Here is a 24,770-nt window from a genome sequence, read left to right on the forward strand (position 1 = left end):
GCTTAATGTGATACCACATATACTCGAAGAAGCGACGCAGAAACATCCTAAAAATATCCAAATTAAATTCCGAGCATACGCCCGAGTCCATAATCATCATCCGGACCTAACAGAATCATCAAAACTCCGATTTAGGGTCGAATACAAAAGAAAACTCAAACTTGGTCATAATACATCATATGAAGCTACTCAAGACTTCAAATAATTGAAAGGAGCGTAAATGTTCAAAACGACAAGTAGGGTCGCTACAGTTCCAACACACCTTACACATATATTTTCATTTTGAGAAGATGTGGTTCTATCATATGGGTCTCCTTTAATACTAGAATACGTTATTCCTGAATACCGTTGTCGCACTTTAAAATATTAAATCATTAGAAATTTTTAACGGGACCTTATATATTCATTTGTGAAATTTTCCGTGGTATTACATTCTCCCCCGCTTAGGATCATTCTTCTTCGAATGAGGGTCAAAATCCGTCATTAGCATTCAGTGTTACCCAACTGTTAGTTCACACACACCAGGAGTTTCCAAACTTTTCGCCCGAGTCTCCCCTGTAACTGGGCCTATCCACCAGTCAGAGTAACACCAAAACAACTCCTAACAACACATCCACAACCCAATAAAGTACCACAATGTATATATTAATAACACTAATCTCAGCAATACAAGCACTGCATTATTAAAATGATATCTAGAAAGGAACTGCACATTTTTAAATCATAACACCTAGAAATTACCTTTCAAATCACAATCATTTGACTATACGCTCGAGTGAGAACATTTTATTTCCTTAACACTTTTGGCCCTCAAGGTGGCATTCTCGACTTACAGACTTTGCCATTACACATTAACGTAGGCAATCCCAACTTCCAGTATCATCTAACAAGGATGACAATTATATACCTCTCATGAGATAACTATCTATTAACTTCACCTTCAATAACCTCCACCGGAACGATATACAAAGTATTTCCAATTACTTCTTTAGACATAGACACATGAAACACCTGGTACACGGAGGACAATAATAGGGAAACATCATACTCATAGTTTGGCCTATTTCCTTCAAGATTTCATAAGGCCTAATGTGACTACACATACTTTAGCTTCCTTAACAATTCACCCAATATAATCATAAAATCTTGAGAATAACCTGTTCACTTTCTTCAACTCTAGATCCCTATGCCGATCACCTAAACTAAACCTTTGGCGACCTCCAACAATTACTCTAAGGTGTTGTAGCTTGAATATGGCCATAAAACTTCCTATACCATATATTTTATCATGGGATGATGTTTCTTATTTCACATGTTTGAACTTTCAACCCCCATAGGTTACTATAAATAGGAACAACGAGGTCCGAGATTGGGCTGGAATGTTTCAAAAATCCATCAATGTGCTGAGCAGGGCATTTTAGGAGGTTATATCCTAAGAGACATGAAGGTTACTACCAATAGTGATGACATGATTAATCATTGTGATGACATCATTGATTCGACAAATGAGGCATAGAGTTTCCTAGTAGGCATTGATAATGTAGGGACCATGTTCATGATTCTGATATTTAAAACAAATGAGTCCTTTTAGACATGTGACATATGGGAGGCATAATCGGGAGGATAAAAACATTAGCGCCAGTAATTCTCGGAAGACTATGAGTCATGAAAAGGAAGGACAACAACAATTGTTTCATTCCATATATGCCTTATTTGGCAATAGTAGGCCTCAAAGATAAATAGCCAAGTACGTGACACCAGTCGCCTCTTGGAATGTAGGAAAAATCAGTTTAACTCGAAATGAGAATATTCTACCACCCTCAATATGATATGGGTTTCAAAATACATGAAGTTTCATTATGCTCGCAACAGTAACTAGCACAAGGAATCTATGCCACAAGCCCGCGAGGATGAAAAATAAATTGAACACTTTTGAGATTATTATCACTCTCACAACTTAACCTTTGCCAGTAGTTGGTCCTATATGAGAGGACTGGAGATATGACGAATTTGTCTTTCAATTAAATATGCTTATCATAAGGCTACTTAACTTTAAACCTCACACAAGAGAAATCATGTAGCTAGGACATCTTAATGTTTGGATGAAATCATGTATTGGTTAGAGAGAATGTACACTTTGCTATGAGCTAGACATATCTCTGCCATAACAACTCTCAAGCTGCGATACTAGGCCACTTCATGGGCAACTACAATACTAGGAGCAAAGTGAGTTACTCATTGGGACATGATCTAGGTGGATATGAAAGTCATACTGAGATGCGTGAACAAAAAGATCTTCCTGTGATGAATTTGTTTTTTGAAAATCTCAAATTTTTGAGAAACTTTTATGCGGACAAGTGACCCCTTTTCAATTGACAGTTACACATATAATATGTGTTGAGATATGTCTCATGTTACTAGACAATGAAATGGATTCATGATAATGGTCATAAAGGAGTAAAATGACTTTTCCAATAATAGGAGCCACAAACACCGGAGAGAAAAGAGTGGCTGAGAGAGGATCTGAACACTAGGCTACTTTACATTAGATATGATACCACATAGGTAAATATTACGATGGTGCGTGCATAGGCACACATGAGTAGATGTTATTCATTCGAATCAAAACGTTCTGTAAGAAATTCATCAGGTATAGTCCCTTGTTGATAATCTAGGGAAGCAAGTGGGAAGTGTTAACCCTAGAGTTATAACTCAATTCAAGGACATAATTATAGAGCTCAATTCCTCAAGAGGATGTAAATAAGAGAATTTGTGATAGAGTGGCTTCACGAATAATGCGTCTCATTTAGAAAGTAAGTACATGCAATGTTTTGTGATTCAGCGTCCTGTTAAGACAGTGTTTATGAATGCTCTTCAATATGGATGTTCATATACAACAAGGAAAATAATGCGGTGTTCATAATGATGTACTAAGGAATGACTTACTTGAAGACTTTAGATTGACAGGGCAGTACCTTAATTGATTCCCCTCTACTCCACATCCAAAACATACATTAGTACTAAAGTGACATACCCCCGAATGACATATCACACACTTCACACAACGAGGATGGGGTCTGCTAAACTGACTCGCCATATTTACCTGATATTATCCTTTTTGCATACATCATAAGCGTTCCCCTTAGTCTTCCTCCACGCCTTCATGGCGGGAGTAACAATCTTTGCAATAACTCGTTGTATGGGCTTTTCGAATTGCCCAAATGTACCACCCGTAACATGCTTCTGAGCATACTCACAACATGAGGCGAAATATTTTCGCCTACATATCGGGCAGACCGGGATGGGTGTATCCAACCTAAGGGAATTTGTTCTTATTATGCCCCCTTCTTCCACCACCATGACATATTTCAAGAATCATCCAACATAAACCCGAATGGCTCTTCTTTCATATCAAACATTTTGGCTCATTGATGCCAATAATCCTCTTTCATTTCTTAGGTGCTCTCACCACATATTCCAGTGGCACTGTAACATTAATAGGAACAACGACACTTTCCCTAGCAACTGGTTCTTTTAATACCACCTCGCTGCCTCGAACCCGTGGGTTACTCATATGGAAAATAAGACATGACGAGGAATTTAGCTTCCTACCTTGAGCTATATCACACGATCTGGAGTATCAAAGAAGTGTGATAATTCCTAAATGTCCATGTAGCCTCCTCATTATAGATGTGGTAGACAACACACCGATAAGAAGGACTCTACTAGACACGACTCAGAGACATCTTAGGACCTTTTAAAACCTTAGGCTCTGATACCAAGTTTGTCACGCCCCGAAATCTAGGAACGCGACCAGCACTCAACCGAGTGAACCGGGCCGAGCAAGCCCGTTAGATTTTCTTCTACCCAAACTCATCTATGAATAAGGAGGAGTGAACATTAATCAAACATTTAAAATATTTTATTAACAACTCTCGTTTCATTTTCATTAGCAACTTCATTCATAATTTTTAAAGTATTACAAGTTTATATATATAATGAAAACGTGTTTGCCAAATACCAATATTTCTAGTTAAATTCCCCACATTAAATACCACCCGCAACCTATCTACGGAGCCTCTAAGTACAACGGAAGAGAAATATGAAAAAGCCGGTAACAAGGCCCCGGCTATACCTCAACCACAAAGTACATGAGAAACAAAAGATACATGGCCCCGAAATGCAGTGGTGCTCACCAAGCCAGCTGAAGAGAGTGTACTGCTATCACTGATCAATGTCGCGTGTTGTAAAATAACCTGCATCCATTAAAGATACAATGCCCCCAGCTAAAGGGATGTTAGTACCGTCGAATAGCACTAGTATGCATAGCTAAAAGTCCTCTTACAAAATAGAATATCCATATAAGAAAAGGAAACACATAAAAACAACAAGTCACAATCAACAATATCCAAATGTCCAGTTAAAACATAATAATTTTCAAAATATGAACTTTATATACAATTTTTAGTTGGGAGATCATTAGCACCAATGTTCACAATTCTGATGGTCACAATACCGATGCCATCGTAGTTTTAGCATGGAGTCCGATCACGACCCGATCGGCTAGGCTATCTCATTAGAGAATCAACCATAATTACTATCAATACTAATACCACCGTAATTTTAGCACGGAGTTCGATTACGACCCGATCGGCTAGGCTATCTCATTAGAGAATTAATCACAATTATTATCAATACCAATACCACCGTAATTTTAGCACGGAGTCCGATCATGACCCGATCGGCTGGGCTGCCTTATTTGAAGACATCAACCAAAATATCAATTTCAATTACAGTTATCAGCACAATCACCATCATGTGTGCGACATGGTGTCCGATCACGACCCGATCGGCTAGGCTGTCTTATTCGAGACATCAACCCTTTTTATATCAGTCACTCCTATCCCAATTAAGAGGAATAATTTTATAACATCAATCTCATCCCAAATAGGGGGAATAATTCATAAAAATAACATAGGTGCAAATATATTTACCTTATCATCTTCCACATTGTATAAATCTCCCCTAGTATTTTCAAACAATAATAAAAATAATATTTCCTTGGCTCATTTGACCATTCACAAGATTCTTTATTCAAGGTACGATGGCCATATTTGTTATTTCACACTTTTATTTATTCTCTCTCATGTATCATCATCGTAAATATGAACATACATATAATATTCCAAAAATCACAACTTTAAGTTCGTTAGAAATGACCAATTTAAGCACCATAGATTTCTTTCCGCGAAATGGAGTAAAATGATTGGCAATTGATGCGCAAGTTTAAATCTTCAGCAAATAACACACCATTTATTCTTGACACATTTTCCCCCACAAAGGGCAATACACAATTTCCACTCACGAATATGTAAGAACGCAAAACACATTGAAAATACTCACAACTCATAATGTCTATTAAAACAGCCATATATGAGCATGACTTGAGTTTATAGGCTTTTAGGCAATTCTATTTTCGAAGTCAATTCGGAATAGATGAATCAAGGCTCATTTCATAACCTTTCTCATATTATTTCATTTCATTGATTCCATTGGCCACAAGTATAACTTTCACTTATATCAATCATCGCATTTTATACTTATTTCACATCTTTATAGGTTATCAACAGTAAGACATTTCTAATCAAGGCTTTAGGTACACATATGAGCAATTGAGAGTCTTAAGCATATTAAGTTTTCTCACACAATTTGGAATCATAACCTTCATTTGAAACACAACTCAAAGACATAGCATTTTAATACACGTATCATTCTTGAACACATTCCCAAAGGATAACATAATGTGTTAGGAACACTCTGAACACGTTTTGAATACTTAATTCTCGACACTTTGCGTATTCGGGACAATCGAATTTATTGGAAACAACTCGGAATATAGAATAAGGAACTTGAGACAACCATACTTGAAACTTATGAGAACATCATTGAATTCAATCTTACGAAAGTAGTTTAGCCAACATACCTTAATGGAGCTCTTTAGTGCTACTAAAACCACCTACTACTCTTACAACTTCAATCTACACAACATAATTCAATTGGACCAATATTAGTAACAAATTCCATAATTTAGGCTATTTAGGCATTTAATCAAACACCTAGTAGGCATGAATCTTTACATCTCTTACCCATAGAATTAGTTTATCCAACCACTACCATTTACCAACATTTTATCCCACCATCATTCTTAAACAATTCATAACTTCCAACATCGCATACATGACCATCCATTCACACCCAACCAATAAAATTCCATCAAATAATCACCTTTCAATTTCTACAATGGATATGTATTTAAATTGGGAACTTATGATTTCCAACCACCATACCATAAGTTCCAATACTTAATTCATACTCATATTCCCATAATATATCCATACATGTAAGTCTAAGGTTGTAGGATTACCTTTTGGAAGAAATCTTGCAAAACCTTCCTTCGAGTTCTTGAAGATCTATATATTTTATGGAGGATTGAGTTAGTTTTAGGGTGGAATTGATGGAATGAAACATAAAATCAGTAGGGATTACTCACCTTGAAGATTGGGGGAGTTGGAGGTTTTGAGAGAATGGAGGAAAACCCCAAATTTCGGCCAAGAGAAATGGGGTAAAATTAATCCCAAAATGAGTATATAGTGTTTTGGGCGCCATATGTGGTGCCGGGGGCCGCCTTTGGCGCTGGTTCCAGTAGCTGAAAGAAATCCCAGTGCCAGGGACAGCGCCCCGCGCTACCCTGGGCGCTGGCGACGGGAAATTATTTTTTCTGTCACGGGAATAGGCATAACTCTCTCATACGATGTCTGAATTCGACGATTATTTTTGCTATGGCTCCGTAATTTCAATACGGATCTAATTCTTCAATAAAAACTGAATTTGGAGATTGTTTGCTTAATGTGATACCACATATACTCAAAGAAGAGACGTAGAAACATCCTAGAAATATCCAAATTAAATTACGGGCATACGCCCGTATCCAAAATCACCATCCGGACCTAACAGAATAATCAAAACTCCGATTTGAGGTCGAATACAAAAGAAAACTCAAACTTGATCATAATACATCATATGAAGCTACTCAAGACTTCAAATAATTGAAAGGAGCGTAAATGTTCAAAACGTCAAGTAGGGTCGCTACAGTTCCAACACACCTTAAACATATATTTTTATTTTGATAAGATGTGGTTCTATCCTATGGGTCTCCTTTAATACTAGAATAAGTTATTCTCGAATACCGTTGTCGCAATTTAAAATATTAAATTATTAGAAAATTTTAATGGGGCCTTACAAATTTATTTGCAAAATTTTCCAGGGTGTTACAGAAAGAATCATCTGTGAGAGTGATGGAGGTTAGCAATGTTGAAGTGGGAGAGTCTGGAGAGAAAGTGGCTTAGGAGTCTGGTGAGAAAGTGTCTGAGAAACCCGGTTCCTCTAAGAATGCCAAGGTGGGTGTGGCCAAGAATGAAGGAAGGAAAAATCTGAGAAACCAGAAGGTGCTGTGGGGTAGAACATCTGCCCTTGATATTATTGACATGACAGGAATGCGCCAACTGGTTGATATCTCTGACTTTCAACAATGGACATATTTGTTCACAATTGAGAGTCCTAAGGTGTATGAGGTAGAGGTGCGCAGTTTCTATGCTGTCTTTTTCACCATTGAGGATGACAACATCTTCATGAAGGTGAATAGTGTTGACTTTGTGATGGATGAGGCTGTCTTGGGAACCATATTGGGAGTGCCTACTAACGAAATATTGTCCATTGAGGGGACTTGTTATTCAAACTTCAGAAATGCCATTTGGAAGGATGATGCAGTACAGCAGGGGGAATAGGTACACAAGAAAACCCTCATTCTAGTGTACCAGCTGTTATTCGAGATGGTGAACAAGGTTTTGCTCCCTCGTGAAAAAAGACGTTTCATTACATCACGAGCAGACTTGTTCCTCATGGAAGCACTGGATCATACTCCACTATCAATCTACCGGGTATCATAATTGAGCACATAAAGAAAGTGGTGGATTTCAAGGATGGTAATCATGGGCTGCCCTACGGGTTTTTACTCACCAAAGTATTTGAGTTCTTCAAAGTCCCTTTGGGAAAGGCTACAGTGGGTACTCGCAAGCAGACCTTCTCCAAGACCACCTTAGAAGAGTGTGAGTGCATCGATAAGAAAGGAGGGGTTGACAGCAATTCCACTATCTCTCAACTGATTGAAGCTCAGAACATTGCCAATGAAGAGATAAGGAATTTGAAGGCACGAAATGTTATTCTTGAGGGACAACTTAGTCAGGTCCAGGAGGCACCTGGTTCCAGCAGCACACAAGACGCAGAGGTTGCCCGTCTGACCAAGAAGAATGTTGATCTCAAAAAACAGGTTGAGGACCTGAAGGAGAGGTTACTTACTGAGCAAGGGTCCGTAAATGCTCGAATGGATATCCTCCTTAGAACTCTTGCCTCTTCATCTTTGCCTCCCCCTTCCTGTGCTCCTTAAAATCGTTCCTTTCCTAGTGTCAAGTTCAAGTTGTTTGTCCTCTGTTTTTGTATCATTTGTGTGGATATGTTTAGTGGCTGGTACTTTTTTTGTTGTTTTATTTTGTGGATGATTATGTAACAAATGGCACTGCTCTCTGTTTATTTCCAAAGTTAATAAATATCTCGTCATTTTGCTATGCATGCTTTGTTCTACTCTGTCTTTTGTCATGTTTGTGTGCACACATGTGGAATGAATTAAGCTTGCTAGACTTCGTTTTGCTTATTATTTGTTACTAATCTTTTTATGATGCCAAAAGGGGGAAAAGTAATTGAGGGGTAATAGAGGGGAAAACAGGTTCAGGGGGAATACAAAATTGTTTTTGGTGCTATTTATGGTACTTTTGTTCTGAGGGGAAATTTTAATTAAGTTTGACATCATCAAAAAGGGAGAAATTGATAAGTTATGTGTCATGTTACGTTTTGATGATCTAACAAACTTATATTAAGAACCAGATGGGGAACCTGCTCCACATCCTCAAAGTGCTCAAGATCAACAAGTCTTAAGTCTGGGACATGTTCCAACATTCAGATTTCAAGAAATAACAAAGGGAATAAATCGACATCAGTTCCCTTGCTAATGGTATCAGTCAACTCCCCACAACTGTAAGGTGGTTGTAATTGTTCTTCTGCACACACGCAACAGTGCAAACAGTGGAGCAATCACTTTATGGGGAATGCCCCTGTACCAAACATGCTTACATCATTCAAGTGATGTCACTTATGTAATATCATCATGAGACAAAGGCAAAACATCACACTTGCACATTTCAAAATTCATCAAGCTTCCTCTCAAGTGTGTTGCCAACTTGTAAGTGACATTTATGACGTCAAGAACAAAAGAACAATATAATGAAGGACATGTTTCCTGCATTGAGTCATTATATGTCCTTAGTTGTATTGTACCTTTGTTAAAGTGATTTGCTTGTAATTCCTACTTAGCTTAGTTAGAAGCATTGTGTAGGAAACCTTTTTGTAAAATCATAAGCCTTGTGTTTGTGTCTTGGCTATAGTTAGTCGAGTTGTAAGCTTTGTAATAGAGTTATTACAAAGGGGCTTGTAATAGAGTTATTACAAGTTAGTGAGGAATTAAGAGGTTCATTAATAGGTTACAATAGTTTGTAATCTGAAGTTTGCTCAGTAGTGAAGTTGAAATCCTACGAGTGTAGGTCGTGGTTTTTAATCCCGTGAACTGGGAGTTTTTCACGTAAAACTCTATTGTGTTATTTACATACTGTTGTGTGTGTGTGTGTTCTGTGGGAACTAATAGAGAGTCTGTCTCTCTATATAGTTTAGTGGACCCTTAGTTTTTATCAATAGGACTGCACGACTCCATCTGGACACATCGGAGGATCTCCTTAACATATTTCATTTGAGATAAAAATAATCCTTTACTTGTCCAAGATGTCGTTATACCCAAAAAATAGGATTAAGTCCCCAAATCACGTACTGCAAATTGGGACTGGATTTGTGCAACCAAAGACTTAATATGAGCAGGGTAATTGCCAAGCACCAAAATATCATCCACATATATTAGACAAAAAAGTTTGTCATTACGAGTAGACATATAGAACAAAGAACTATCCGACTTAGATCCCTAGAATCCTAGCGAAGTGAGAGCATCAGTGAGTCACTTGTTCCACATCCGAGGAACTTGTTTGAGACCATAAAGGGATCGCTTGAGAAGACATACATGATCTGGACGAGAGGAATCTAAAAACCAGGATGTTGAGACATATAGACAACTTTATCCAAGTTACCATGAAGAAAAGCATTGGAGATGTCCAACTGTGTGATATGCCAACCATTAGTCACAGCAAAGGATAACAACAATCGAATCGTTGTTGGCTTAACTACAAGACGTATCCACAAAATCGAATCCCATGTCATTGGTGATACCCTTTGGCCTTGTAACGATCTAAAGAACCATCGGCTTTCAGCTTTGTCTTAAACACCCATTGATGACCAATGATATTCTGAGTTGGAGATAAAGGAACAAGTTGCGAGGTTCCATTGCGTATTAACGCATTGTATTCGTCTGTCATAGAACAATGCCAGTGTTCATGTTTAATGGCCGGAGAATAGAAAGAAGGTTCCTCAAAGGCAGGAGTTACAACAGACATAGAGAATGGTTGCTTGGGCTTTAGCGAACCAGTTTGAGCCCGAGTGACCATACACCGAGCAAGTGGTGAATGTGGCAAATCAGACTGAGGTGACGCAGGTATGTCTGGCAGATGTGGAGGCTGAACAACAACAAGTGGGAGCTGTGAAGATGTTTTGGATACTGGCAGCTTAGATATTGGCAAGGTAAGGGAGTGATCTGGTTCCGAATGATTTAGTAAGAGAGTCTGGTAACGGTTAGAAAGAAAATTATCTGGAGATGGAGGTATTGTAAGAGCAACATGTATTTGTAGTGTGAGAGGATCAGTAGGAGTAGTTGATTTCATGGGCACCATGGCATTCTGTAAAGAAAACGGAAACACAGATTCATAAAAAATTACATGATGTGATACAAAAAACTTCGAGGAAATAGGATCAAAACATTTATATCCTTTATGAATTTTACTGTACCCCAAAAATACACACAGTTTAGATCGAGGTGATAATTTATCCTTTGTGTGAGGACGAAGCCAAGGGAAACATAGGCAACCAAAAATACACAATAGAGAATAGTTGGGATCCTTTTGAAAAAGTACGTAAAATGGTGATCTATTTTCCAACCGTGGTGTGGGTAATCTATTAATAGTATATACTGCAGTTTCAAATGCATTTTTCCAAAAATGAGAAGGGATATTGGCATAATGTAATAATGCTCTACCAGTTTCCATAATGTGCCTATGTTTACGTTCTGCACAACCATTTTGTTCAGGAGTGTAAGGGCAAGAAACACGTTGTGTAATTCAATTATCACGTAAATAATTGGTCAAGGCTTGAAACTCCCCTCCCCAGTCAGCTTGAAAATTTTAATATGGCGACCAAAGTATTTTTCAACAAGAGTGCGAAACTCATAAAATTGAAAGAACTTCAGATTTAAAGCGAAGAAAATAGATCCACGTGTATTTACTGAAATTATCAAAAAAGATCACATAAAAATGATAACTATCATTAGAAACAATCGGGGCATGGCCCCAAACATCCAAACAAATTAAATCAAAAGGGTCAGATGCTTGAAAACTAGACTCACTATGGTGACCTAGTCCACAACCTCGAACCATCGGAGGAAGAAACTATGTCTTCCACAGAAAAATTTGACGATGTAAGTTTAACCGGTAGTTGATGAGCAAGATTAGGAGACAGTAGAGTGTGACCATGGAGGTCTGTGTTCCAGCAGTTGTTCCTGAGGAACCTGATGAGATGTTGTCATCCACCATTGAAGTTGTTTCAAAACTTCTGAGGTTTTTATTTGGGTTGTTTTAACTTCTTAGGGCTGTTGATACCATGAGTCGTAGAATAAGTCATGTACAGAGGATAACACTCATATGCAAACTAGGACACAAGTAGACAAAACTAATTGGTAATATACTACAACTGAACGTTATCCTTCATTCACATAGCTCAGATATTAACCTTACTGCTAAACAATTCAAATTCCTCGCTCTTCTCCTAAGTGTGTTGAGAGAGGGGCGGGAGGAGGGGGAGGGGATTAAACTTTAAAACTACATGAGTTTTCATATCATTTTAGAAAGAACGTGACATGATCAAATCTAAGATGATACAAGTAACATGCCCAGTCAATTTCTTATAGTAGTCAATATATTAACAAATGTAATGTTTCATATTTGCCGTCTAATTCAAATTTGACCTAGATTACGTAGTTGACCTGAACTTTTAAACTGCTCCACTACAACATTATGCATCTACAGCTACAAAATATATTGTAGCTAAATATAAAAAATTTCGTGGCTAAACACTTTAGCCATAATATTTTTTTCCGTAGCAAAAAGTAGCGTAACTAAAAGTTAGCTACAGACTTTACATGGTTCATGGCTAAGGACTAATATTTATTGCTACGAATGTTTTTGGTATTGTAGCAATATTAACAGAACCTTTTTTGCCACAAAATATATACTTCTAGCAAAAACTCTTATTCTTTTGCCACGACAAATAAACTTTGTAGCAGTCTTTATGTTGTAGCCACAAGGTGTTTTATCGTGGCAAAAGAATTAATTTGTTTGCTACGAAAATTATATGTTGTGGCTATTTTTATACCTCAATCTCGTGGTAATTGTTCTTTTATTTAGCTACGAGTTCAAAAATTTATAGCTACAATTGAAGTATTTGCCACAAACATTTTGGTATGTAGCTAAGAATTCATTCTTCTTGTCATAAAACATATAGAATTAAAGCTATCGTTTAATCATTTGCTATGGAAAGTGAAAAAATTAACCATCAATTATATATGTGTGTAGCCCCGAATTCTAAATTTTTATTACTATAATTGAAGAATTTGCCACAAAATAATTGGTCACAAGAATTTTATCCTGCAGCTAAAATTTCAAATATTTTAGATTCCAAAATAGATACACATATAAGAATTGTTACAATGTAGCTAAGAATTAAAAAAATTTACGTTCCACAATAGGTTTCAAGTTACACATAATTGTAAATTTCAAAATATGCACAATACGTAAGTCTTCTACAACACCGTCTTGCTTGAGACACAAAGTAGCATCGTCTTCTCCTTTCTCTCTGCCCTAAGTAGCACCGACTTAACTGCACCTTACCTTTAGTCTTAACTTGTCATTGCTGCTCTAACTTAATCTGCCTGTCAACGATAAAGTATTTTAACACCTCAAAGCAAAAAATAACTGATCACATATGCAAGAGGCAACCAATACATTGCTTCAAAAATTAATGAAGCAAAAGACATATTGCTTGCAAAGACTAAGAGAGTCATATTTAGTGTTTTAATTTATTCTTTCAGGTTAGAAGAGGAACATTGCTGGTCACTCAACAAAGTTTCATCTTTTCACCATCTCAACAAAACGACAATTCTTGAAAAATTTTGCCTTCTCATTATATTGAAGAAATATTAATACTTTCTTGTCTTTAATTCGTTTTTTGGTGTTTGGAGTTTTTTTATTTCTTATTAATTAGCTACTGGTTTCTGTATTGGTGTTATGTTGCTGGTTTTTATCTTTAATTAATCAATGGTATTGCAATATATGGATACTGATTTTTGCTGAAAGTTTTTGTTATTTTCTTTTGCTCTTGTTTGTTGTTTTCCCTGCTCATTATTGCTTTTTGTTGATGCTAGTGTGATGGTCTAAAGGTATCAAGTAGTAAAGGGTATAAAGGCGTCCTTTGCTAGTTTTTCACTGTTTTTAAGTATTAATAAAGATGAAAAGTTAACTATAAATACTTTATTTCAATGTCTCACTGTTTCACCTTAACAAAAATAAAGAATTAGTACATTTTTTCAGAAGAAATAAAATGATACTCTTAGGCAGCAAACCTACCTTTTATGAAGGTGGAAGATGATTGGGCAAGAGGGGCCCTCTTGGAAACTTTAGGAGGAAACTCACGTGCTTGGTATGCTCTTTTGCTTGGCCGTTACTTCTTTTTTTTGACAAAGACTAACGGAAGGATGATTCTTGCAATAGCTTAAATAGTACAAGGATGTTTTTTGTTCACTAAAGCATCACAAGGATGTAATTTAGGTTTGGGCTATAGTTCAAGGATGATTTTTGCCAAAAACTTCGTTTGTCATTCTTTTACTTGTTGCTATATACTTATGTAATATAATTTTGCTTTCTCTTATTTTTTTAATTAATACATCTTAATTCAGTAAATGCAAAGAAACGTAAGTGCTAACAATTATAAGTAAGAACACTACCTACGAAAATACAAAAAGAATAAATATATAATTATGTTAAGTAACATAGAAAAAATAAACTATTTGCATAAAATAAAGATATTCTAAATTAATTTTTTCTTTAAAGTTTCTTTCATCCGATATGATATTGTTGGTAGTTTGTTATATATTCCCATTTTTATTATATTAGATTCGTATTTCTATTTTTATAAAATTTAATAGAGAAGATAAATATTTTTGTTGAAAATTTTTATTTCACGCGTTTGATTAAATATAAATTGCTTGATAAGATATGAAACTATTAGTGAAAACTTTCTTAAATTTTAAACATGTAAGTTATCTGTATTTTTAATTAATTATAAAATTCTTATTATATATGAATAACTCAATTTTATTTTAGTTTGTTTATTTATTGAACCGCTGAAAAATTATCTTAAATTTGTTGTATGCTATTTTATTTGTGTAGGATCATCATTATATAAGAGGCTTACATATTTTTAGAGGAAAAAAAAATGAATAGTATCATTATAGTTAAAGACTTTTGGAAGATAAAACTATTTTGTCAAATATATAACAATTCTAGTTATCTAATTAAGTATTTTGGGTTCATTTCATGTTTAAGAGTTAAGAAAGATGCATATTTCATAAAATATTTATTATCCTTTTTAATCAACTGCATGAATAAAGATTTTCAATAAAAATGTTTATCCTCTTTTTAAAATTTTATAAAAATAAGTACATGAATAATGCTATAATTTTAATTTATTATTTAATAGTTTTATTTTAATAAACGTAGTTATACATTTACCTTGTAGAGGGTGTAAGTGTAAGATTTTTATAATATAGGGGAAGTAAGTTTGATTTTAAAATACAACAAATGTATCTAAAAATTGATTGATATTATAATGATTAAACCTAAAAATTAAAATGAATAATAAAGTTAGTGATAGAAGTTTCGTTTCTAGATCTTCTGCTATATGTTAGTACAAAAACTAGCAACAAATTTTATTTTTCGTCGCAAACCCGTCGCTATTTTACTATACGTTTTTCAGCTTAATTTTTATTCTGCTTAAATTCTATTTTAAGATTGAAGATATTTTTCATTTTAATCTTTCTTATTTAGAAGTTAATTAATTCTTCAAGTTATATACATTCTTGTTTTTCCAAATTTCTATATGAAATTATTTTTTCATAACTGCATATAATTTTTAGACTAACTCTTGTCATGACTTTCATAGTCGAAGTAAAAGAATTCTTCTACAAATGTTTTTGCAGCTAATTTATTATAGTTAACATATTATTACTGCAATGATAACCTCAAATGTATGACAATATATATAGTTATGGTCAATTATGAAAGGTAATTGTCTACTATTCATTTTGTCATGACAAATAATTGGAACTGTTAAGCTAACTATTTGTATCGTTTTTTTTAACCTTGAAGCAAAAATATCAATTAACTACAAGATTGTGTTTTAACTGATTTAATGTGACTAAAATGTTATTATTGTTACATGAAGCTTCGAGTCATTGCAAAAACTTATTAATAGCTATAAAATTTCACCACAATAATAAATATGTGGCTATATCATTTATGACAAATAATTGTAGTTATTTAGCCGACTATTGCCACGATTTATTTAAAAATTGAAGCAAAATTGTTTGCTCAACTACAACATTTTAAGTTAAATAATTTATTGTGACTAAAAAAATTATTTTGCTACAGTAAGTTTCAGCCTGTGGCAAAAACTATTGATTAGCTATGAAAGCTTATCATATCAAAATATTTGTGGCTATATTAGTTTGTCATGACAAATAATCGTAGCTATTAAGCCAACTATTGCCACAATATTTTATAACTTGAAGCAAAAATATTTATTTAGCTACAATAATTTATTTCAAAAATCGTAGCTATTAAGCCAACTATTGCCACAATATTTTATAACTTGAAGCAAAAATATTTATTTAGCTACAATAATTTATTTCAAAAAATTTATTGTGGCTAAAAGTATACTATTGCTACAGTAATTTTTACCCGTGGCAAAAACTTATGATTAGCTATGAAATTTTACTGTAGCAATAAGTTTGTAGCTGTTTAGGTAGTTATTATCATGAAAATTAGTAATTATAGCAAAAATAATGAATTAGCTTTGTAAATTTAGTTTTGTGGCTAAGAAATTTTAAGAATTTGTAGATAGCCACAAAATTCGAATTTTTGTGGCTATTATTGAGTAATAGCTACGAAATTTAGATTTGTAGCTTAGATTTAGTAGCTACATATACATTTTGTTGTAGTGTGCGCATATAATTACAATAGATAGGAAATACCTATAAATTATGCAAATTACATGATTTATTTCTATCACATATTTCATGCACTTTTTAATAATAGGAAATAAAAATATATATGAATGATTATGACAATGCACACGGTTATTATTGTTTAGACGTTGAATTATGGCACATTCTTGCCATAACCACTTTATGGCCTTGGCATTTGACAAAGAAATAAATTGTACAATAGAATAATGATTAGTGGTTGCCAACAAATTTTTATAATTAACCATATTCTTATTTTGACCTTTGTACAGTTGCCAACAAATTTTTATAATTAACCATATTCTTATTTTGACCTTTGTACATATTATCCATTCAACTGCCCCATGTGTCATGACTAATTGATGGAGAATTACATGTGATTTTATGATAAAAACCAATAAGAAAGTATAATCTCTCTTTTTTCAAATAAATTATCTTGCAATTCAATTAATTGCTTCTCCACTTAGTAAGATTTTCTTATTGCTAGATCTCCTTGTGGAATGTGAACATATACTTGCTTTCAACACTAAAAATTATCTTCCATATTGTAAAAAAAAAATATCTTTATCAATCAATCAACTACATTTAAGGTCAAATTAATTCTGTTGGTTATATATATGGAGTCAAACTAGTTGGTGTTAGGTATATGAATTCTTCATATTCATATCACAATTTTGAGGATCATTCTATTTCAATTATTCCAATAATTTCTATTTTAAGGAAACGAGAGGTTTTCTATAACTAAAGTTTCACTATAAAATAGCCTATTTTGAAGAATAATTGAAAAGAGAAATCACTTCAGAGTTATAAATCCAAATCCCGTGAAAGTAAAACATCTTTTGATGCGATGAGGGCTTTGGAACACCGGCTGAGCAAGAATTTCAATAGTTCTGAATTTTAGAAGGATAATTTAAGTGTTAATGACTGAATTCTAAATTTAATATTTATATATATTTTAATAAATTTCTTAATACCAATACACTATTTGAATAAAAACTATTAAATTCGATTAAACTCGTAACTCCACTTGTGCTTCCGCCATGCTTTAGAGCCAATACAAACTAGAATATCTGATTTTGATATACCCATACCGTAGTTTAAAATAAATGCAACATCACATGTTCCAGAATTTTAGGACAGGTGATATGTTAGGTATGTTTGGCAAGAAAATTGTCTGGTTTCAAGACATTTCAGGGTCCCACTTGGTACTACTATTACTACTTTCAGATCTTAGTTTTGATCCATAGTAGTTAGATTAGAATATGAAATTAAATTACTTATATCAAACTGAGATTTACTTGGTCTCAGTTTGACATGAAATATACTACATAGCTTGCCATTTGTCGGAATAACGTGTTCTAATTGAGTTTCAGTCGGTACATCATTATGTTAAGTATACTTAATCTTGAGTTTGTCAGAGATGAATTATTTTAAGAATACAATCAATTAATCTAGGCTAATTAAGCGCGCAAAGGTTGGTTGAGTTGGTTGGGTGAGTGGTTTCTCACGTGAGAGAGACTTGGGATTGATTCCCATCACTAGCAATTTCTCCGGTCAGAACTCGTCGCACCGAACTTGCCTAGTGCGATTTTACATCTCCTATGCGATTTGTGAGATATTGGATAATGAACAAGTTATCCAGCGTACACTCAAAGAGTAGCGGCCACGGTTTCCCTTCGAAATTTTCCAAAAAAATATAGACTAATTAAGATCGCTAAGCAATTGAAAGAGAGCAAAATGAAAATTTATATTTTTGGCCGGGAAAACAAACAAATTCCACTTGAAACCGTTCAAGTTCCAACATGAAAAAATGTCATTTTGTTTTTTTGATTTAACCTATATACACTTTGGGTGTAAGGACGTGTTTAAACATGTTATAGAAGGTTGTTCTGTCAACCTCCATGTTACTAAGTCTCATTTAAGAAAAAAAAAGATTTAAGAATTCAACTAATGTCCGAATCAGCTTACGCATATCTTAGCTATTCAATCGGGTATTTATATTTATCAGCACAAATATCGAATAACTCTACTTATGCAAATGAAAAACTCTACCTATTGCTAAGCCACATTCTTAAATGCTTACTTGTATGATCTTTTAGATAATCTAATCGTGTAAATATTTTTTACACAATCCATATTTAGAAATTTAGTGGGCGTTTGGACATAAGAATTGTAAAATTTCAAAATAGGGGAAAATTATTTTTCAAGTGAAAATGGTATTTGAAATTTAGAGTTGTGTTTGGACATGAATATAATTTTGGGTTGTTTTAGAAGTTTTGTGAGTGATTTAAGTGAAAATTTTGAAAAATAACTTTTTGAAGTTTTTTCAAATTTTTGAAATTTTTTAAAATGTATCTTCAAATGAAAATTGAAAATTTTATGAACAAACGCTGATTTAGGGGAAAAAGGGGAAAAAAATTTATGTCCAAACGGACTCTTAGACTCCATATTTTTCCTTCTTCTTGGTGGGGGGGGGTTTGGGGGGGGGGGGGGTGAGGGGGGGCTATAGAGAGAAAGAGATGAGGAAGAGAAACTTCTACTCTTGATTGAGACATACTATTACATCACATGATAAAAAAGTTGGCAAAAGAGGGGACCAAAAAAAGAAAACAAGAAGAAGAAAATTTCAGTTGCTAGCTTGTAGCCATTACTCGTTACGCTATCTAGAAATCCATTACATCAAAAATTTGACCTAAATACCCTGTCATTATCTTGACTAAGAATAGATTTAATGTCCTCTTCTTAAATACAAAACCCATTAAATCCTATATAAAAACTTTAAAGGATTGACAAAAAGTCGCCATAACATGTGCACCACAACCCCCCACCCCCCCCCCCCACCCCCAAAAAAAAAAAAAAAGGAACAAGAAAAAGGAAATTTTATTCCATTCAAAAGACATCCCTTTTCCTCCACACTAGCTTTTACACAAAATATTCTTGCTCACCCCATGTGAAATTCTACTATAAAACCCAATCATAATCCCAAGAAAAAAAATCAAGAAAAAGCCAAAGAATGGCCTATTTGACAGCTTAGATCCAGCAAAAATGTTTAAGCAAATATGTATAAATTCATTAAAAAATTTACAGCACATCGAGAATTCTTTAGTAGAAATTTCAAATGTAGAATGCAAACAGTTTGCATTATTCTCACTTCTAATGTATAGAAAATTACTATTTGTTGCACCAAAAAATGTGGCCTACGATATCAACCAAGTGCATACATACCTTGAGAAATAAGAATTCAAATCCGAAAATCAAGACAAGAAATACAATGTGATTTCTTTTTATTTGCCTAAACTTTTAGCGGAAAGTAACAAAAGCTGCCTAGCAAAATAGTCGAGTTGCACACGGGCAAAGCTCCCTAGTACCTGTGCTGAAAGGAGGTACAACGTTAAAATCCAATTTTCTACTGGCAAACTACAACAACAGTCCAGTAAAATCCCACAAGTAGGGTCTGGGGAGGATCGTGTGTACGCAGACCTTACCTCTAATCTAGAGAAGCAGCGAGGCTATTTTCAATAGATCCTCAGCTTAAAAAGACAAAAAGAGATAGTAAATCAATAACAGCACCAGCCAGAAAGATAATACCACACCTTAAAGTAAAAAAGACTTTCTACCAAAATTTAGAAGGTAGAAAATGGTGCATGCTTAAATAAGTCTCAATCATATGTACATTAATTATGTAAGATAAAAAAGAATTTAATACAATTTCCCTTCTAACAAAACAACACAAAAACTCTGTTGTCCAGCCTGGCTCCTTCAAGAATCCAAATAAATAAAAAATACATATAAACTTAGGTCTATCACAAAAAAAGTAATGTGAAGACAAAAAGTAAAACGCGTTGTTAAGAAGAAACCAATTAACCAAATGAATTTAGTGATTCAAAAAGATGAAAACCGTGTGGGGTCTGAGCTTGACCTGTTACCCCAAAATTCTGCACCATTGTCTTTTTCCCTTTAGGAAGAAATTTTCTTGATTTTTGCTTATCTGTCATCTGCAATCTGTTGAATTAAAACTATCGGCAAATCCAGAAGGTTTTGAAGGTATGCTTGACTGTGTTTGACTGTAGGAGAAATCATCAAACATTCTTGAAGTTCCTTCATCAGCTTGCCATCTTTGTAGGATTTGAGGAAGGCTCATATGGAGATCAATGCCGCTGTCTTCGTCTTCATTTCTAGTAGGTTTCCACAGCTCTACAAGGGGCGCAAGAACATTGACAGCATGTCCCATATCGGGGCGCTGAAATGGTTCGCGTGCAGTGCAATGGCCTGCTAACTCGGCAACCTTAGCAATGCTCTCGAATGTTTCCTCGTCAGGATCAAGTGTTTGGTCGATAGCTTTTCGGAGGTTGTCTTTGTTGATAAGGACTCTGCGGAACCATGTCACCAAATGGGACCTCTCATCTGGCATTGTCTCGTCTAATGCTTTTCTACCAGTGATGATCTCCATTAAAACAACCCCAAATGCATACACATCTACTTTGGTTGTGACACGTCCAGTAGCTGTAACAAAGAGAAGAGGTTACGATTAATCTAAGTGTTAGTCCGAAAAAGATGGAAATTTTCTCTTTTCTACGATGCAAGAAACATGCCGGAAGTGGATATGACAAGAGAAAACAAGATTTTAATCAAAAGGAAAAAATTAAACATGTTAGGAGCAGAAAACTATTGTCAGCCAATGCCAAATGTAGAGATGTAGAACTCATGTCTAGAAAAAGAACGATATTTTGCTATCGGAATTTCTCTTTAGATTCAACGGGATCATTAATGCACGTTATACCAACATCAATACTAAGCAAATCAATTACGTAAACGCTTAAGTTTCACTTTGAAGACCGGGATGATTGGATTTCTAAATTTCCACCTACGTTTGTCTTTCAACTATACTCCTTTTCGCTAAAATACAGTTACTTTACTGAACATTGCTAGTGAATAATCCATGAGTGGGAACAAAATGAACAAACTAGCATTTAAGCATGGTAACTCACTTCAATAAAACAACTAGTCGCTATTACTATCTAATATTTTGAGGATTATAAAGCACATGAAAGCTAATGACAGGATAATCTTAGTTTTCTATCAAATGCAGAGTTTGCCCGTAGAGGCATGCTAATCAGTTCTCATGTGAATTAAAAAGGATTATGATAAGCATAGGAAGTATTTACCAGCATATTCAGGCGCCAGATAGCCAAAAGTTCCAGCCAACCGTGTCTCAACAGAATATTTCCCATCGGGCGCATTCCTGACCAATCCAAAATCTGCAACCTTGGCTCTCATGTCATCCCCAAGAAGTATGTTAGAGGGTTTCAAATCTCTATGGATAAAACTTTGTTGCGCCAAGCTGTGGAGATACTCAACTCCCCTTGCAACATCTAATGCTATTGTTACCCTTTGCTTCCAAGTTAAAAGTGGGTAGCCGAGTTCTTGCCATTCAAACAAATGCTGACTTAAAGTTCCTTGTGGCATGTACTCGTATACCAAAAGTCTCTCGTTCCCATTAACACAAAAACCAAGAAGAGCAACAAGATGCCTATGCCTAACCTTGGTAAGGACCGCGATTTCAGCTTGGAATTCGTTCATTCCTTTAGTACCCATCGCCCCGGATTCCATCCTCTTCACAGCAATCTTAGTCCCATCATGTAATTCGCCCTTATAAACAACTCCAAATCCTCCTCTGCCCAAGATATTTTCTTCACTGAAGTTGTTCGTCACTTGTCGAAGCACCTGGATAGAAATGGCAACATTTCCACCTTCAAATACCGGCATCTCGCTATGATCACCACTGCTCTGGCTTTGTAGCTCACTCGGGACTCCGGCATACCCGTTCGTACCACTCACTACATTGGGCTTAACCATTTGATTGCTTCCTTCCGGAGTCTCAACCCTCCCGAATCTCTTATGCCGTCTCTTTATGTAACATTTGTAAGACACAAACAAAACAACTAGGACAAAAATAACAACAGATATAACCACACCAATAATCATTCCAGCTGAAACTGTGGACTTCTTTGAACCACCAGATGTATTTCCACCATCAGTACTCGAGTTCGACCCTGGTGATCCACCACTCCCCCCTCCATCACTACTATTCTTTCCAAGCAATAAGTTACCACCATAAGTAAACTTAATACCCGATCGAAACACAGGCAAAGGACCAGATAAATTGTTATTAGTAACATCAATGGTTTGAAGCTTAGACAAAGTTGTCAAGATTCCCGGTATAGATCCAGTAAGATTGTTATCATTCAAAAGCAAGGTCCTCAAAGAGATCAAATTTGCAAAAGCAGGGGAAATAAAACCTGAAAACTGCCGCTTACCAAATGTTGCAACAGCTACATTCTTTCCATCACAGCTTATATATGACCATCCTTTGCAAGGATCATTGCCTATCCAAGACTCAGCCAAAGTCTCTGGATAACCAAAACCACCAGCTACTTCAAGAAGTGCTGTAACCTGCGGATCACACGGTCCAGGAGTGGACTGACAAAAGCTATTAGTAGTACCAAGTTGCACCTTAATCCCATCTTTAAACTGTGGCATAGGACCTTGCAACTTATTGTTTTGCAAAGTAATATTTACCAACTTAGGCAACCCCATTACTGAATCTGGAATAACACCAGTAAACTGATTGTCCCTTAACTGCAAATCAAATATATTCTCACATTTGGACAAATCAGGAATTGGACCACTAAAAGAATTAGCATGTAACCAAACTTGTGACAATTGTGTCATATTTTCAATCACATCAATAGTACCTGATAGCCCTTGAAATTGATTATTCAGCCACAAATTCCTAATTTCACTACCCCCAAAAGAAGCAGGCAAAAAACCAGTAAAATTATTATAAGACAATCTCAAATCTTGAAGATTTGGGAAAGCATCAAAGAAATCAGGAATAACACCAAAAATACTAGCATTACTTGCAAGAATAGTACCAAGATTGCTACTTTCAGTCAAATACAAAGGAATTTGCCAAGGACTAAGCTTCCCATTTTCACTAATGCTAAAAGTCTGCAAACTAGGGAGCCCCAAAAGGAAATCTTGAGGAACAGAGGTGAATTGGTTATTATCCAAGTAAATCTCAGCTAATTTGGTCATATTTGCAAAAGAAGGTAAGGGGCCAGAAAGTGAATTCTTTTGAACAGAAAGGGTTTTAAGATTTGAAAGTTGGTTCAGATCAGAAGGTAATGAACCAGAAAGAGACTGTGAATCAATATTAATTGAAACTACAGTACCACTAGATTTGTCACAGCTCACATCAGTCCAAGAACAAAATGGTTTATCAGATGACCACCCTGAAGGAGCTGGAGAAAGAGCAGCTAGTAGCTTTGACATAACAGCAGCATCATCTGAAAATGTGAAAGGGATTAAGGTGATGAGAAAGAGGAGGAGAAGGAGGTAGTGGGGGTGGTGAGGTGGGTGGGGAGAGGAAGCCATTGATGGGGTTTGAAGATCTAGGGTAGTAGATACATATAATGTGAGGAACAAATGGAGATTTTTGGAGATTTTTTTTGGGTCTTGTTTCTTGAAATTTGTGTTTGGTTTTTGAGCTGTTTTTAGTTTTTGTGTATAGAAGCAGCTATATTGTATAGTACTCTACTTTTTGGGGTTTGGGTTGGGCAATGATTTTGATTTTTCATATTTATGCAAAGAGAGGATTTATGCTTAATGTTGACAGCTTTAGATGAACTGTATCTTTGTCATCAACTTGTTGCTCCATTTCCTGTTTTATTCATTTTTTTTTAAAAAAAAATTGCTTTTCTTTTTTCAAAATATTTAACTTCATAAACTTTTGTTTGAGAAGTATATTAGTGTTATACATTCAAGCTCTCTAAAATAATCTTGTTTGTTTCGATATTTTTTTGTTGCTACAGTGAAATGTTGCTATAAATGACATATATTGTAATGTAACATAAAAATCGGTTTCGAGAAAAATTTGATTTTTATAATTAATGACTATTATATAATGATGTTTTTATAGAGAGGTTATGATTGAGATTTCTCCGCTCTTAACAGAAGAATTTTGTGAATGAGAATTTCTTGGTGTTGTGCATTTGAACCTTTAGTCACTTTACCAAATACGAATCTGAATTAA

At 35.0% G+C, this 24,770-nt stretch overlaps 1 protein-coding gene across 1 annotated transcript; it reads right to left on the reverse strand.

The window, feature by feature from the left end:
- Positions 1-20,328: 20,328 nt before the first annotated feature.
- On the reverse strand, positions 20,329-24,270 carry LOC104099207 (receptor-like kinase TMK4). Its single transcript, XM_009606122.4, has 2 exons — positions 21,841-24,270; positions 20,329-21,178 (listed from the first exon to the last, which is right to left on the reverse strand). The coding sequence occupies exons 1-2, from the start codon at positions 24,110-24,112 to the stop codon at positions 20,667-20,669; spliced, it is 2,784 nt and encodes a 927-aa protein (XP_009604417.1). The 5' UTR covers positions 24,113-24,270; the 3' UTR covers positions 20,329-20,666.
- Between the last annotated feature and the right edge of the window lie 500 nt (positions 24,271-24,770).

This window comes from Nicotiana tomentosiformis, chromosome 12 (genome assembly GCF_000390325.3).
Source record: "Nicotiana tomentosiformis chromosome 12, ASM39032v3, whole genome shotgun sequence".
In the NCBI taxonomy this organism is placed as follows: domain Eukaryota; kingdom Viridiplantae; phylum Streptophyta; class Magnoliopsida; order Solanales; family Solanaceae; genus Nicotiana; species Nicotiana tomentosiformis.

Bases quoted from the DNA above. Each gene is read 5' to 3' on its own strand.
- LOC104099207 (XM_009606122.4), bottom strand. From the start codon at position 24,112: ATGGCTTCCTCTCCCCACCCACCTCACCACCCCCACTACCTCCTTCTC. The intron at 21,179-21,840 runs GTAAATACTTCC...TCTTTGTTACAG, and splicing joins TCTGGCGCCTGAATATGCTG to CTACTGGACGTGTCACAACC.